Here is a 14,433-nt window from a genome sequence, read left to right on the forward strand (position 1 = left end):
GCTCGGTCCTTTTGTTTGCAGGTTAAAAACTTGACCTTCCCCTCCCCTGAGCCCCAAACGGCCCTCGTAGCACTTCTGTCCAGCAATTACATCTTCTTTTTAGATCTTACTCAGGCAAACAGAAGGACTGCGATAACATAAATAGGTCTCAAAACCTTTTGTGTGGGGGAAAAAAATACACAGGAAAGAGAAAAATGAGGGAAAAGAAATGCGTGTGTCTCTAATTGGCATAATTCCTTCAGCCCCGGCTCATAATTTAAGACGGATCAATTCTAGAGCTGACATGATAGATGTCATCATCAATACTCGGAAACAGCGATTTATATTTCTTCGTTCAGGGACACGGCCATCGACGCACCTCGGTGGGGGTCCTACATGCGAGTCGGGAGCAGGATGTGGCCGGCAGACGGAGACTTGACTGAGACTTCCAGCCACGCAACTTATTAAAATAATAAATATTTTCATTATCCATGGAATCCATTATACTTCTCTGTTTTAGCAATAGTTAACTAATAATTTGGATTAATTACCAAGCTAAATCATTAAAAATTAAATCCATATATTTCTTTTCTTTAAAAGAGTGATAGTTTGCAACCATTTGTGTATTACGCATGTTAAGTGGGAGGGTGATGAAATATGTTGTGTTAACTGAGCTTTGACAGCATCTGTATCCATGCCACATTATGCTCTGGTCTTATCAAATCTCAGAAGCTACTGTGTATAAATAGACTGTGATGATATTTGCGGGAGAGAAATCATTCACAATAATTTTTTGGCATCTTCTGTAGTGACTAGAGAAGAACCGTCTAACGAATATAGCATATAATAATGCAATAAAGGGGTATATAAGAGCCCGGGATGAGGAGCACTTGTAGTGAATCAGAGTTATGGTTCAGCACACGCTACCTATCAGACATAAACACAACTTTCATCCTAAGGAATTTCAGAGCAGATTGCAAGTGGAAACGAATAGGGAAACCCAATTCAGAGGTCATTTTGCTCTCTGCTGAAGCAACGATTGGCACCGTGATGGACTCGAAGACATATAGGTACGGGGGGAAGTAATGCTGTCCAGTGAGTAAAATTATTTATGAATGTGCATTTTATTACGTTTGGAATACTAAAGTAGGGGCTGTGCAGCAGCACAGACTGTGTGTTACTGAGCTCAATACAGGAAAAAAAAAACTGTGAAACTGGATAGGCTGTGATATACAGCTGGCTGGACTAGATAATCCAGTGGTTTTACCTTGCTGTAAACTCTACGAGGTTATGAAAGGAGCTACGTTTAAAACTCCATTAAGCTTAAGCCTGTAAGTATCTAATTAAAGTGGGGCGCTGTACTGAAACTTAAATAGCAACATTCTTGTTATAAAACATATTCAATGGACTACTTAAGAGCCCACTGGACAAACAAAACACATCCTAAAGCTCCGGGGGACTGATTCTGCAGCACCTACTCTAATTCAGGAGCACGTGTCCCTGAGGAGCCGGTACTGCTTGGCGTGGTGACGAGTTGCAGGAGCAAGACTAAATAATGCTTCCTGCCTTCTTCATCCTTTGGAAGAGATTTGTGTCTGGGCTTTATGTAAACACCCACCAAGGGACTGTATATGTCATGTCCCGGCTTACACGGGAGCTCGGAGCGGTTGCTGGAGCTCTCTGTGAAGACTGACTTGCAAAGAGATGTGCATTGCATGCTGAAAAAAAGTGTACCTGTGCTCAGTGGCCTTCCTTCTGAGCAGGGTATCAATCTGCCCTCTGGAGGAAATGCTGATGGATTAGTTTTTTGGGGCAAGAGCACGTCTGCGTTGGTGTGGCACAAGTGGGGTAACGAAGGAGAGAATCATGTCCTTGAAACACACTGTACCGATGCTGAGGAATTTCCTGTGCTAGTCACCAGAAGCTTGTTTAAAAATTTCTGTATCTTACGGTACCTCTGGAACTCCTTTCCTGGCCTGTGAAAGCGTTCGGCTAAGGTCCTGTGAATTCCCTGAGAAATAATTCGTTGCTCACCGGGTGAACGTTGTTTTAAAGGTAGGTTATGCTGAAGAGATACTAGAGAGAGATTTTTCACACAGGATGTGAAGAATGTAGTATTTCTCACCTCCCCCTTATTTTATGTTGCATTAAAATTATCTTTACTCTTCCTTCAGCAGTTGCTATGCCGCACTCAAGACAGAGAGTCTGGGAAGTGGGAAATGTCAACTTTTAAGATGATGTTCAGCTTTCTTGTTACACGCATTCTTTATGTAATGGTTTTGAATTACGTGTTGTTCACAGGCTTTCAGCTCTTCTTAGAAAGTTAGCTTGACTGGGCACAGTTGCTTGCTTATTCTTAATAAAGAGTTGATGACACTGGAAAGAGCCCAATAAAGAGCTGAGCAATTTCTAGGTGAATATTTAAGAATATACATACAATGAGCAGTATTAGATGACACATAGTTTATTTGTATTTATACAACACCATGCTTTCCTAGAGAGGCAGGCTTCACTCCCTGCAAGAGCTGCAAACCACATCACCAAGTCCCACAGCAAGGGGTGATCGAGGGGGATTGGTGACTGCAGGAAAGCCACAGGTTGCAACAGGCAGCATAAAATGTGTTCCTTCAGTCAGAGGCCCGAGCTCCTTCCAAATCTGTGCTCATTTATTGCACATCACGGTTAGGATCATGCTATGCTTTGTCATATATGGGACACATCATGGAAAAGGAAAATTCAGGGCTGGAAGGGTAACCTGCTGGTGTGGGATCGTATACAAGGAGCTTCAAAAATGCCGTCAAGGCCAGCACTTGGCTGCTAAGTTGAGATTTTCAAGTGATATTAATTTCAATGCAGTTAGTCTTGATGTACTCTGCTCTGCCTGAGAATCGCAGCTGATGGGAAAGAAAAGAACACAGCAATAACAATATACATGCAAGAAATGTAAAAGAAAAAAAAATCTCATGTATTAAAACATATTAAAAACATAAAACATGCCGCCTATATTGCTATCATTATATATTACCGCCTGAAATTTAATTCACTCAGTGCGGCTCACGCTGTTTGTTTACTTTTTTTCTATTGATCTTGGTTTGGGTGATGCATTTAGGCTACAGAATTTCACTTCCAACTTTCCACCAGGCTTGTGCGCTGCCACCTGTTAGCACCACAGCACGCCTCGCACTTCTCAGAGTGGCCTACGGTCAGCTCCACCGCTGATGTAAAGAGGGTCTACCTCCAGTGATTTAGGCTGCAGAGACAGCCCAAGCCTCCCCTGCCCTAAATTCCACTTGGAGGGTGATTTAAGCACTGCTGCAAATCACCGTGCAAGCTGGGGCTCCGTGGGAGAATCGGGTCCGTGCTGCGATGCCAGTTGCACAATCTCACTCGAAGCACGGAGAGTGGTGCAGCACGGGCCGTGGCTTTAAAAGGTCAGCATAAATATGCCGCCCTCACTCCTTCGCTCGTAAGTAATGTCTGTGCTGAGAGTTTTTACCTGGTTTTCAGGCTGTCTTCAGCCGCACTAACCATTGTCCCAGAAAAGGCTCTTTTCAGGTGGTTTTACTAATGCTGGACCAAGCGTGGCCTCTGAGCTGGCCTGCTTTTCTGCCTTTTCATCCTCATCTTGACGCAGTTAGGCAGGGTGGGTGTCTCAAGCCCTGCTGTCCCTGCCCACATCCTTCTCCACCCCACCGGGAAGGTGAGCAGCCAGAGCAGGCAGGAGCCAGCTCCCGCGGGTCCCTGAGGCTGAAGATGTGCCACTTCCACAGGGTCTGGGGACTTCTGGCAGTAGGAGGCAGCACCACCTTGGCTGTGCAGAGGCACAGAAGCAGCTCTGGAGTGGCTCGGGATTTTCAGAGGGCTTGTCGAGAGCCTGCTGTATGGACGTACGGGTTTTCAAACCTTTCCCTTGGAGCGTGTCTACACGGCAGCCCGAGCTGCGCCTGCAGCTGGTGCAGGGTGACCAACACGAAATGAAACCTGGCTAACTCGGGAATGAATAATATATAGCCCCACAGCCCCAAAACCGGCCCAGAAGGCTGTAGAAATGGGGCTGGCAGGGCTCCACGCGTGCCAGGGCACCACCTTCAGCCTCCAGCTGGCTTGGCTTGCTCTCCGAGAGCAGGGATCTCCCAGAACAGGATGGCCCCGCGGATATTCGCGCTAGCACCATCACACCAACAGCCCCCTCCTGCCACTGCGGGCTTTGCACATTGTTTCTCCCTTCTGTGATGACATGGCACTTCTCTGGCAGCTTGTCGCTCGCTGCTTAGCTAAAAAGCATGATTTTCTGGAAAGTAACACGCATTACCCTCCCCTGATGTGAGGCAGCAGCTACAGATGGGACAGCCTGCCCTAACCAGCCGGTCAGATCCCACAGGCAGTGCTGCGCTCAGGCTGGGCGCACAGACTGAGTTTTTTGGGTTTTTGCTCTCATTGGGTGGCAGGCACCAACCGCTGGCCCCTCCATTTCTAACCAGACATCCCTCGTGTTTGAAGGATGTGCGTGCACCCGGGTCTCTAACCTGCCGTGCAGATTGACGCAGACTTTCATGTAGATGGAGCCTATAGGTGTTATGGTTCGTACAGGTCTAAGGAGGAATCAGTGTGGGATTTGCACAGGTGTAGCTTATCTCACGTCCAAGGAGGATGCAAAAAGCGCATTAACCCAACCCTAGATCATGGCTGAAATGCCCCACGGGCAACAAGGGCCTGCGTGGGCACCTAGGGCTGTGGCTGGAAGTGCATGTGGGACGAGGCCCCATGGCCATGATACAGCCACCCCAATTTCCATGGGTGCATTGGTGGTGCGCGTGGGGCTGGGATCACGAGTGGGACCGGGATCACGCATGGGATTAGGATCACGCGTGGGGGACACCAGAGCGGACTTATTAAAAAAAAAAAACACAATAACACCCCAAAATCCCCCAAACAACCCCGATCCCAACTTCTGCCGGCAGAACATTTTGGGGTGCAAGTTGCCACCGGCTCCCCCTTTCCCCCCCCTTCCCCAAATGCCGCCGGCTGTGCCCTCCCCCCCGCGTCCCCCCCATGTCCGTCCCCCCCCCCAGTACCGGGCGGGCGCTGCGCGGGCGCTGCGCGGGTGCTGCGCGGGCGCAGCTTGCGCGGGGCGGGCGCCGCCTCGGCCGCGCTCCCGGCGCGCAGGAGGGAGGGGAGGAGGCTCGGGGGGGTGGGGGGGGGGGGAGAGCGGGGCGGGAGCGGAGCCGAGCCGAGCCGAGCCGCTTGCAAACGAGCGGTGCGCCGCGGGTTTCTTCTTTTTTTTATTTATTTTTTTATTATTATTTTTATTTTTTATTTTTTTTTTAATTTCCCCCTCCTCCCCCCCCCCCTCCCCCCCCTCACCCCCACTCCGTTTTCTGGTGGTGGCGAGGAGGGGAAAAGGGGGAAAAGGAGGGGGGTGTCCCCCGCCGGGGTGCTCCGCGCCCCCTCGCCCTGCCCGCGGTGCGGTCGAAGATGCGCCCCGGACGCCGGGTGGTCGCAGCGCGGCGGCGCTGACATCGCTCACCATGGACAGCTTCGACTTAGCTCTGCTCCAGGAGTGGGACCTGGACTCTCTGTGGTGAGTGCAGAGTGTGGGTATGGGGTGGCTGTGGGGGGGGGGGAGAGAGAAAAGGGGGTGAAAAGGGGGAGAGCTAAGAGCCAAGGGGGCTGGGGGGAGGGGGGGGGGTGCGGTGGGTGGAGGGGGTGCTGCAAGCGGGGGCTGTGCGGTAATTGGGGGCTGCGATGATTTGGGGTGGGAGGGCGTGCGCGTAGCGGGAGGGGTGCGATGCGCTGGGAGGGGGCAGGAATGGGGGGGGTGCGGTGAGGGGGTGCGGTGCCTCTGCCCTAGGGGGTGCAGCACCCCGGGAGGTGCCCCCCACCGCCACTTGTTCCCCCGAGGGGGGCAGCGGGCAGACGCCCCCTCCCCTGCCTGCCGGGGGGAGTGTCCGGGAGGTGAACCCGGTGCTGGGCTGCGGGGGCCCCTGCACCCCCCTCCCGCTAATTCCCGGTGCTCCCCCGCCACGGGCACCCCGGGGGCCGCGCTCCCGGAGCTCAGCCCCGTTCCCCCCGCACGCCCCTTTCGCCCCCTCCCGCTGCCTTCACGTCCCCCCTCCTTTTTCTCCTGCCCCTCTCCCCCCCTCAACCTCCCCTCCCCATGCCCTTGACCTCCCCCTGCGCCCCCCCACGGCCCTGCCCGCCCCGGCGGCGAGTGCGGGGCTGCCGGGGAGGAGGGGAGCCAATTTCGAGAAATGGCATTAGCGGCTCGAGGTGGGAAGCGCTGCCCTCCCCCTCCACCCCTCACCTTCCCCTCCCCAACCCCACAAACCCCATCACCGCCCCCCTCCGCATCACCTCCCCGAGGCGCTGCCGCTGCCAAGTCCCGGAGTTTGCTGCGGGAGGCTCGGCACGGCTCGGCACGGCTCGCCCCGTCGGGACGGGGCTGCTTTTGGGCACGGTTGGGGCCGGGGAGGAGGCGACTGCAGCTCGCATGCAGCCTGCTGGCTGCCTGCTTTGGGGAGAGGAGATGAGTTTCGCCCGAACTCAGCGGCACGCATCCCTGTCCCTCTATCTCTCAATTTCAACGTGTTGTGGGATCCTTGTCACCCGTCTGGAGGGTGCAGCGCCCGCTTATCCCTGCGGTGGCAGGTGTAACAAAATCAGCCCCGAGGGTCCCACGGGTGAGCTCTGCTCCTTGCAAAAGAGACCTCGGGAGGATGGGGACAGCTCGTGCTGCGTGATGGCAGTGCCTCGAAAACGCGTACGTTGAGAGCATCCAGCCCCATAAAACTTTTATACTGCTGGGGGAACTTTAAAGAGCAAGTATAATGCAAAATTAGTTACTACACCATAAAAGTTTTTAATTACAGTGCTTCTGCCCGTGACACAAGTTAAGGTTATGTCCTCGTTTCAATTATAAATACCAATATTCGGTTTCTACCCAAACTATAGCATTTATCTCTGGTCTGGTTTTAAGTCTTTAGTCCATACACACAGTTTTACTATTAAATTCCTCTCTCTCTCTCTCTTTTTTTTTTTTTTTTTTTCTATTAAACAAGAATAGGGGAAATAATACTTTCATGCATTCAAATGCTTTTCCCTTTCTCGGTGAATGAAGGCAAACTTTGGAGCAATTTGCTTTTTTTTGCAGCAAAAGTGTGATGTTCATTAGTCTGTTCTGTAACCTAGCTGTTGAAGTAAATATTGAATTTGAAAAGCTAACAATGTAACTCCGGAAAGCCGGGGCTTTTGACTGTGTCTAGCAATTGCTGCTTTTCACAACCTTTTTAGTACACCTTCTGACTATTGTGGAGCCACTTTGAAATGACCACCGTAAGCATAAAAATGAGGTACAAGTCCAAAGAGACATCAACCGCTCGCCAGCTAAATTACATGCTTAAAAATGTCTCTATTGGTGTTAAAAGTGATCTTGTGGTTTCATAGATTTTTTTTTTTCCTCTGCTGTTGCTGTTTAGAAGATAGGTTCAAGAGAAGGGCTTCAAAGAGCACATTAAAAGCCAGAGTGTAGTAGCAGGCCTGCGTTCCTTGCCAAGCTCTCACCCCTGTGCACGGCTTCAATCCCCATGTCTGGAGCAAGGAGGTCGGATGCTTCAACCAGAGCTCCTCCGTGGAGCAGGGGCTTATAGGGGGTTCATGTCAGCATTGTTTTGGTGCCCGATGGTTTGCTCAATGGCCTTGACTTGGAGTACCCAAGATCATGGGCTGGAGGCCTGTCCTGAAGCACTTGCTTTGGCAAATGCTTCTGAATCATTGTTTTGAAAGTTATACAACTGGTATTTTAAAAAAAATATAATAAGAAAACACACAACACAATGCAATGCAAACTTACAAAGGTGCTAGTAAAGGTGCTGCAGCATCTGTGCAAAGGATGCTGGGCTGGTCTCTGATTGCAGGCAGGGTGCCTTCAAATGAGAGCGATTGTTACCAAAAAGGAAAATAAAATATACCACACAGATAACAAGCGAGTGCTTCATGTCAAAGAGCAACACTTAAGAGACTTAATTTTCTCGTCAGCAAGATTGAATGTTGTCCTTTATTTTTTTTGAATGTTGGTAATAACGACATTTTGCGCACTTAACTTATGACTGAAATTCCACTTTTGGCAATATTTGGCAAATGTTTTCCTTAAGAGTGCAGTAATTAAATATTAACATGCTGTTCTAAAGTGCTTCTTTTCTTTATTTGGTATGTTCTTGGAAAATCAAAAGAGTATGGAAAGGGATTTCCAGATGAACAGTAGCATGCTAATCAATCCTCATTGATTGTTACTTTTGTACTGTTAATGAATTTGCTCTCCAATTAATATGTGTTGTTATTTCTTTTACTCTGCTGTAGCATCAAAAATGTAGTAATGTATTGTGTTGTGGCTATAACATAGTATTGAACTAGTAAAGTGAAATGGGAGAATATTGTAAGTCCTTTTCTACTAAAGAGTACTTTTTCCAGGTTGTGTTGATGCCAACAACACTTCTGCTTCCCAGAAAACTACTATAATTCAAATAGTGAAAGCTGAGTACAAACTCAAATAGAAAATTTAACAGAACATAAAAATCTGTGGTGTAAACAAAATTCATGCCCATTTGGTAAGTTTTTTTCTGGAACGTTTAGGGATGATCAGCCCAACTTCACTGAAGGCTTCATAACTGCTGACTAACAAGTTTGTCCCAAACACATGGCGCTAATGACTTTGAAGCACAGCCCCGTCTCCTGTTTTTCTTTCTGCATGTTTTTATTTGACTCCAGTGTGTGTAGTTTGATTTGTCCAGACTTAAGGAGGTGGATTCTCCAGTGCCTTATCATCTAGTATTTGTTTACGCCAGAGAAAAGAGATGGAAAATCTCCATTAGTGGTGTTATATATTCCTTTTGTACAGCAGAAAGCATATTATACATGACAGAAAGAAGCAAATGAGCAGACCAAAGGACTTAATTGGAGTGCCAGGACTAGTTCTGCATTACAGACATTCATGTTGTTATTTGCCTTATTTAACAAATCCCAATCAAAATTCAGCCAGCTCCTTAACTGTGCACCTAGGTTTAGGCGCAGAACTAGCTCGAGGGAAGGCCATTTAGTGAAGGGTCTCCTCACGTGCCTGTGAAAGATAAATGCATAGGTTAAAGTTTTTCGCATTCATTAAAACCAATTTACATATTTACTAAATTACTTACAGTGTTGTGTCAAACAAGAAAATAATTTTGAGACAATTTTTGATACGTTTGTTAGCCACAAACAAAACAGTGTTTGTTTAGGTGAAAGAAGCCAAGTATATAAACAGTTTATTTGGTACTCATCTGATACTTCTGGATATTTTGAGATAGCATCAGTTTTGTAGAGGTTGGGTAGTCATGTAAAAATGTATAGTTGTGTAGCTTCCAAGCTGAGATCAATATCAAATGCCACGGTGTAAGGTGGCCCAGTGTGTTTTACAGACCTTGTATTGAATTACTAGTTCATTTGCTATCTTTGGGTCTGTTCCTGCTCCATTTGAAGTCAATGAAAGTTTTGTTTGGAAGTTGCTATTAACAAAAAATGGCTAGACATCCAGCAGTCTTATAAATGAACCTTTTGTAACTTCTTGATCCCAGGTTGTCTAGCTTTTAGTCACTACATTTTATATTTGTGTAAGTCAAGATTTTTTTAATTTTCCTCTTTTTTTTTTTTTTTCAGGTAGCACAGTGTTTACTGGGGATGATTTTAGAAAGCTAATTCTACAAATGCTTCTTCAGTCAAAGTAGAATATCTAGATGTTTATTTTCAGATAATAACAAGTAGCTGTTTTGGGGGTGGAGGTGGGAGTCACTCAAGCCATTCTCTCAGTAGGGTAAGATGCTGGGCTGGCCTAACCTTATACAGACAATATACAGCAATTTTGTCCCTCTCACAAAAAAATAAAAAAAATAATTAAGTACCTCCTTTTATCCCCCATCTCCTTTACAGCTCTATTCCAGCCTATGTCTTGGACTTTGTCCCTTATTTCTTTTCTCTTAGCTCTTGGCCTCTATCTAGCCTTGGTGACACTTGAAATCCTATTTGTCTCATTTCTGTCGCTGTGGTGTTTTCCCTTCTGTCTTCCTCCCCGTGTCAACTCATGGTTACCACCTTCCCCTCACTGAGAACCCAGCTAAAAATTTGCTCTCTCTGTGATGATTATAAGTTGTGAGCAAACAATAACAAGAGTAATAACTGTAGACTGTTCCCTTCCTTCGATTTCACAGCATGTTCTTTCTTCCCAATGCCTGTTTTTTAGGCTGTAAGTCCTTTGGGTCAGGAATTGCTTCCATTGTTCAAGTTTTTTTTTTTTTTTTTTTTTTTTTTTCTTCCTTGCAGCACTGAACAAATTGTATGTGCTAAACATAATAAGTATAAATCATAAGAAGTGAGCTTTTTCATGGCCATAATACTTTATAAGTATCAGCTGAATAATATTATTTTAAGAATACATCTGTAGGGCCATGTGAGTGCTCATTTTCTGGATGTGATGTACCACATCTTCATCTGTTTTAAGTCTACAGAGCTCTACCAAGTCCCCTTTGCTGTTTTATATCAGATAAGTATCTGGCCCATCATATCTGATTTGCAGTATGCTCAGTCACCTTTCTTAGAACATATGTATATATATATTTATCCCTATACTTTGTTTTTGTCTGATAAATGAAATTTTGATACATCAGTTAGACAGGAAATGTGTTTTTGTATCTCTCCACTGAGGAGTGTTTGAGTGCCTAGGCCCAACTGTTTGAGGCAGGAGGATAACAGCTCCTTGAGCTTTCCTGCTGACACTTGGACTTGCAGATTTGTGTTGCTCTGGGTGTGTTTTCCATGAGAAGCCAAGGCAGAAACCTCCCTAGGTTATTGGAGGGGATTCAAGAGGAGGCATGAAGTGCATGTGGCATTTCACATTCTGTGTGAATATTCTGCGGAAAACACCAGGTTTCTTAAAACTAGTGGAAGAGATATATGGGCTATTAAGGAAAAAAATAGACACAGAATATAGGCTATGGGCACATCTTTCACATTTCATGTTCCTAATACATGGATGTATTAGGAACAACATCATACTCAACTTCACAGTGCAGTCATTAGAAAAACCAACAGCTTAATTGCAAGGCTTTTAACCTCATATAACAAATTAATCCACTTGCATCATATTTATGACTAGGAGACAACAAAACATGGATAAAAAGTATTCCAGCAATTAATTCACAGCATGTGTTCAGAGATACCTAGAAGTCTGGTTATAACTTTCTAAACAATATGTGTAATAAAATAAAATCAATAGAAATTAAGAAAAAATAATATTACATACAGCTAGAAAACAGGGAGGTTAAATTCTTCATGAGATGAGTGTCCCATCTAACAGTCGACAAATTGCAACTTTGAAGTGACATCCTCACAGAATGAGATTTCGAAAATATAGCATTTTCTATGAAACCCAAAGACAATTTCTTTGTGTATGGGCTGTTTAGCTGTAAGGCTAATTCCAGTTGAAAACCAGAAGGGTCCTTTTTGTGAAAATCTCAAAGTAGGAAAAGGGAAAGCTGCAAGCTTCCTGGATTTTGAACAAAACTAGCTCTTTGAAAACTCTGCCCTGCTGGTTTATGGGAATTGCTGTTTCAGAGCCACTGCCCAGGGCTGGATTCCCTAGGTGACATCTCCCTTAAAATCCACAGGTCACCACGCTGGCCAAACCCACCATGAGCCTTGCTGTTCCTGCCACCCTGGCACTGTCCCGTGGAGGTGGTCCAGCTGCGAATCCAACCCAAAAAGACAAAGAGGTCAACTCCCAGTTTGCTGTGTGTTGGAGGTGGTTTATCTGACCATCTAGACAACATTTTTTGTTGGCTTTTGAAACTTTCCACTGTGTTCTAGTGGAAAGTTGCATGTTTATTCAGAAACTGGGCACTCTCTGCAAATATCTTGGGGTGACTGGAAAGCACTGTTCCATTAAATGTTTGAAAAAAGTGAGCGAATCAGCTGTATATGGAAAACAATTTTTGCAACATCACCACCGGGGCTACTAACTGATCTTCTGTCTGTTAAAATCAATGTTAGGACACTGATTACGCTTGCTGTGGCTGCCTAAGGCCTCAAGAGAGCAAAAATGGACACTTGTAGTTGAATACTTGGGTAATAATCTATATAATCTCTGAATAATTTGTGGGTAGCAATGAATTCTTGTTTAGGAGAAAGAGTGAATGAACTGTAACAGCAGTTACATGAACACGATGGCAATTACTAACATTCTGTGCTAAACATTTTCTATGTCTTTCCAGAGGTAAAAATACATGAGACAGATATTTAAGTTCCTCCCCTACAGCTTGATATCTCAGCTTTACCAATATCTTAAACAAACAGTTAGTGACTTAAGTTGACTGCATTTTATTTTGTTAGGAAGATTTTAACCTGCATGCATGTACCAAGGACCTGAGTACGGATGCATCCTGGGAAATGTGACAGTAGGAATGCAATTTAAACCTATCCTCAGAGACACTTTATGTATTTTTTAAAAAATAAATTAGTTTCAATGCAGCAGTGGTGGTCTCAGCAGACAGGAAACATTTACAATTATGCAGGAGGGACCAGAAATCTCTGCTAAGAAGCTTTTTGTTGCCGTGCTTTGTTTCTCAATAACGATGATCCACAACTGTAAGTATTTAAAACTAAAAACAAGAGGGTTGTATCGGACAAAGACACACATCTTCTTAATGTAATCCAGTCTTTCCGTGTGGTTGTTTTCACATGTTTCGGCCCAAAGAAAGAGTCCTTTGTGGCTCAGCCTAGTTTGACTGAATGGCAGGACTGGACAAATAGAGGATGAAGGGCAGTATCTTCTTACACTGCATATGTTTTGATTGCTTTGAGCTGTGATCAATTCTTATTGCATGTATCACTCTCTAAATCCACTGGGGAGGAACTGGTGGCCTTCTTACTCCATGCATTGCTATGATGGTACAGTCTAGCTGCCAGGGAACGATGACCTTATGGTGGTATGAAAAATGCAGATATGACAGACAGATAGATGAGGAAGGAAAAACATTGGTGAAGTATGCATTTCCAGCATTCGGACTTAGAAGTCATCTCGGCAGCACTGTCTCCTACCATTCATCTCCCAGTTTCTATCCTTGCCTTCCTTGCTTTGATCACTGTAAAGGTTTTGGGGAGCCTGTACTGATGCATGAGCATAGGCAGATATCCTAAACCTTTTCAATGAGGATTTAAATTCTGCTCAGTCATTGCCAGACAGTGCATACCTCATAGCAATGCACAAAGAGAAGGCTGATTTTTGTCTATGCCATTGACCACTTCTGATTGACCACAAGGGTTCAGATCTTTAGATTACAGGAAGGCGTGACATAATTTGAATTTTTTTTTTGGTCTTTTGTCTTAGAACAGCAAGTGCAGTAGACAGTTGAACCTCAGTCCAGAAAAGAATGAATGAATTCTGCTGTCAGAGATACTTTGGAGAAAAGAATTATATTGGTATTCTTCCAATAGAAGGAACAGTTTTACATTTTTTTGTTTCTGAAGCAGTCAGCGAGGGAACCTGTCATGTCATCAACTGTTTTTAAAGGACAAAGTAACAATAAAAGCTAAGTGTGCTTTTCTTCATTTTTGTTTGGCAAGGAGAGTATAGCATTTTCTGGAGGATGATGACCTTGAGTTAACTAAATGTCACCAGTTTAAAGAGTAAATTAATGTTACAATGTGCTTTGTTTGTGGTTAGGCTTGAAGGCTGTCAGGAATTTCTTAGTACAAAAGGTGATTGTGTGTTAGTCCATTTATTTAGGCTCCCTGCAAGAAAACCACCATGATCCCAACTGATCTGAATTAGCATCAACATGTTGCCTTGTGTATTTGGATATACCAATGTGTTTTGCAGCTAGCTTATGGATCTCTACCCCTTTTCACTGAGTAGATCAGTCCAAAAGGACCACAGGAGCCTACATTTTTTCTTGGTCATTGAGTCTGAGTGCTGCTGCCTCAGATCAAAGAACCCTTTTTTAAGAAGGAGTGAATCCCTTTAGAAACTGGTCATGTTCTGTCTTAAAAGTGACAAAGTTTCAGGGTTTTAGGGTTTGGATTTTTTTTTTTTTTTTTTTTTTTTTGTCACTGCCCCTGATTATGAAAATCTGTTCTGAAACCACAACATTTGTAGGAAAAATGTACATGTTTCCAATATATGTACATTAATGTATTCCTCCCCATTTAGCACAGATGATTCTGCAACATCTGAGGTAAAGTGGCATAGAGATAACCCCAAGAAAGGAAATTATAGATAAATGCAGTTCCTTTCAGACCTGCACGGGCTTTTGTAGATCCAGGCAAGGTGTCTTTTACAACACTCTTCAAGGCTTTGCATTGCACAAGAACCTACCAGTCTGGGCGCATGGCTGCGTGAACATGATTACATACTACGTGGTAGAAATGCAAGCT

At 45.2% G+C, this 14,433-nt stretch overlaps 1 protein-coding gene across 3 annotated transcripts in view; it reads left to right on the top strand.

Moving 5' to 3' along the window:
* The first annotated feature begins 5,417 nt into the window (after positions 1-5,417).
* The window catches only part of AFF3 (ALF transcription elongation factor 3), a 337,349-nt gene continuing 328,333 nt past the window's right edge, over positions 5,418-14,433 (top strand). For all 3 annotated transcript variants that reach the window (XM_084526939.1, XM_084526940.1, XM_084526941.1), the window contains exon 1: positions 5,418-5,560. In XM_084526939.1, coding sequence (XP_084383065.1) covers positions 5,508-5,560 — 53 coding nt within the window. In that variant the 5' untranslated portion in view covers positions 5,418-5,507. The remainder of the gene's footprint in view (positions 5,561-14,433) is intronic.

Source organism: Aythya ferina (assembly GCF_964211825.1).
Source record: "Aythya ferina genome assembly, chromosome: 1".
In the NCBI taxonomy this organism is placed as follows: Eukaryota; Metazoa; Chordata; class Aves; order Anseriformes; family Anatidae; genus Aythya; species Aythya ferina.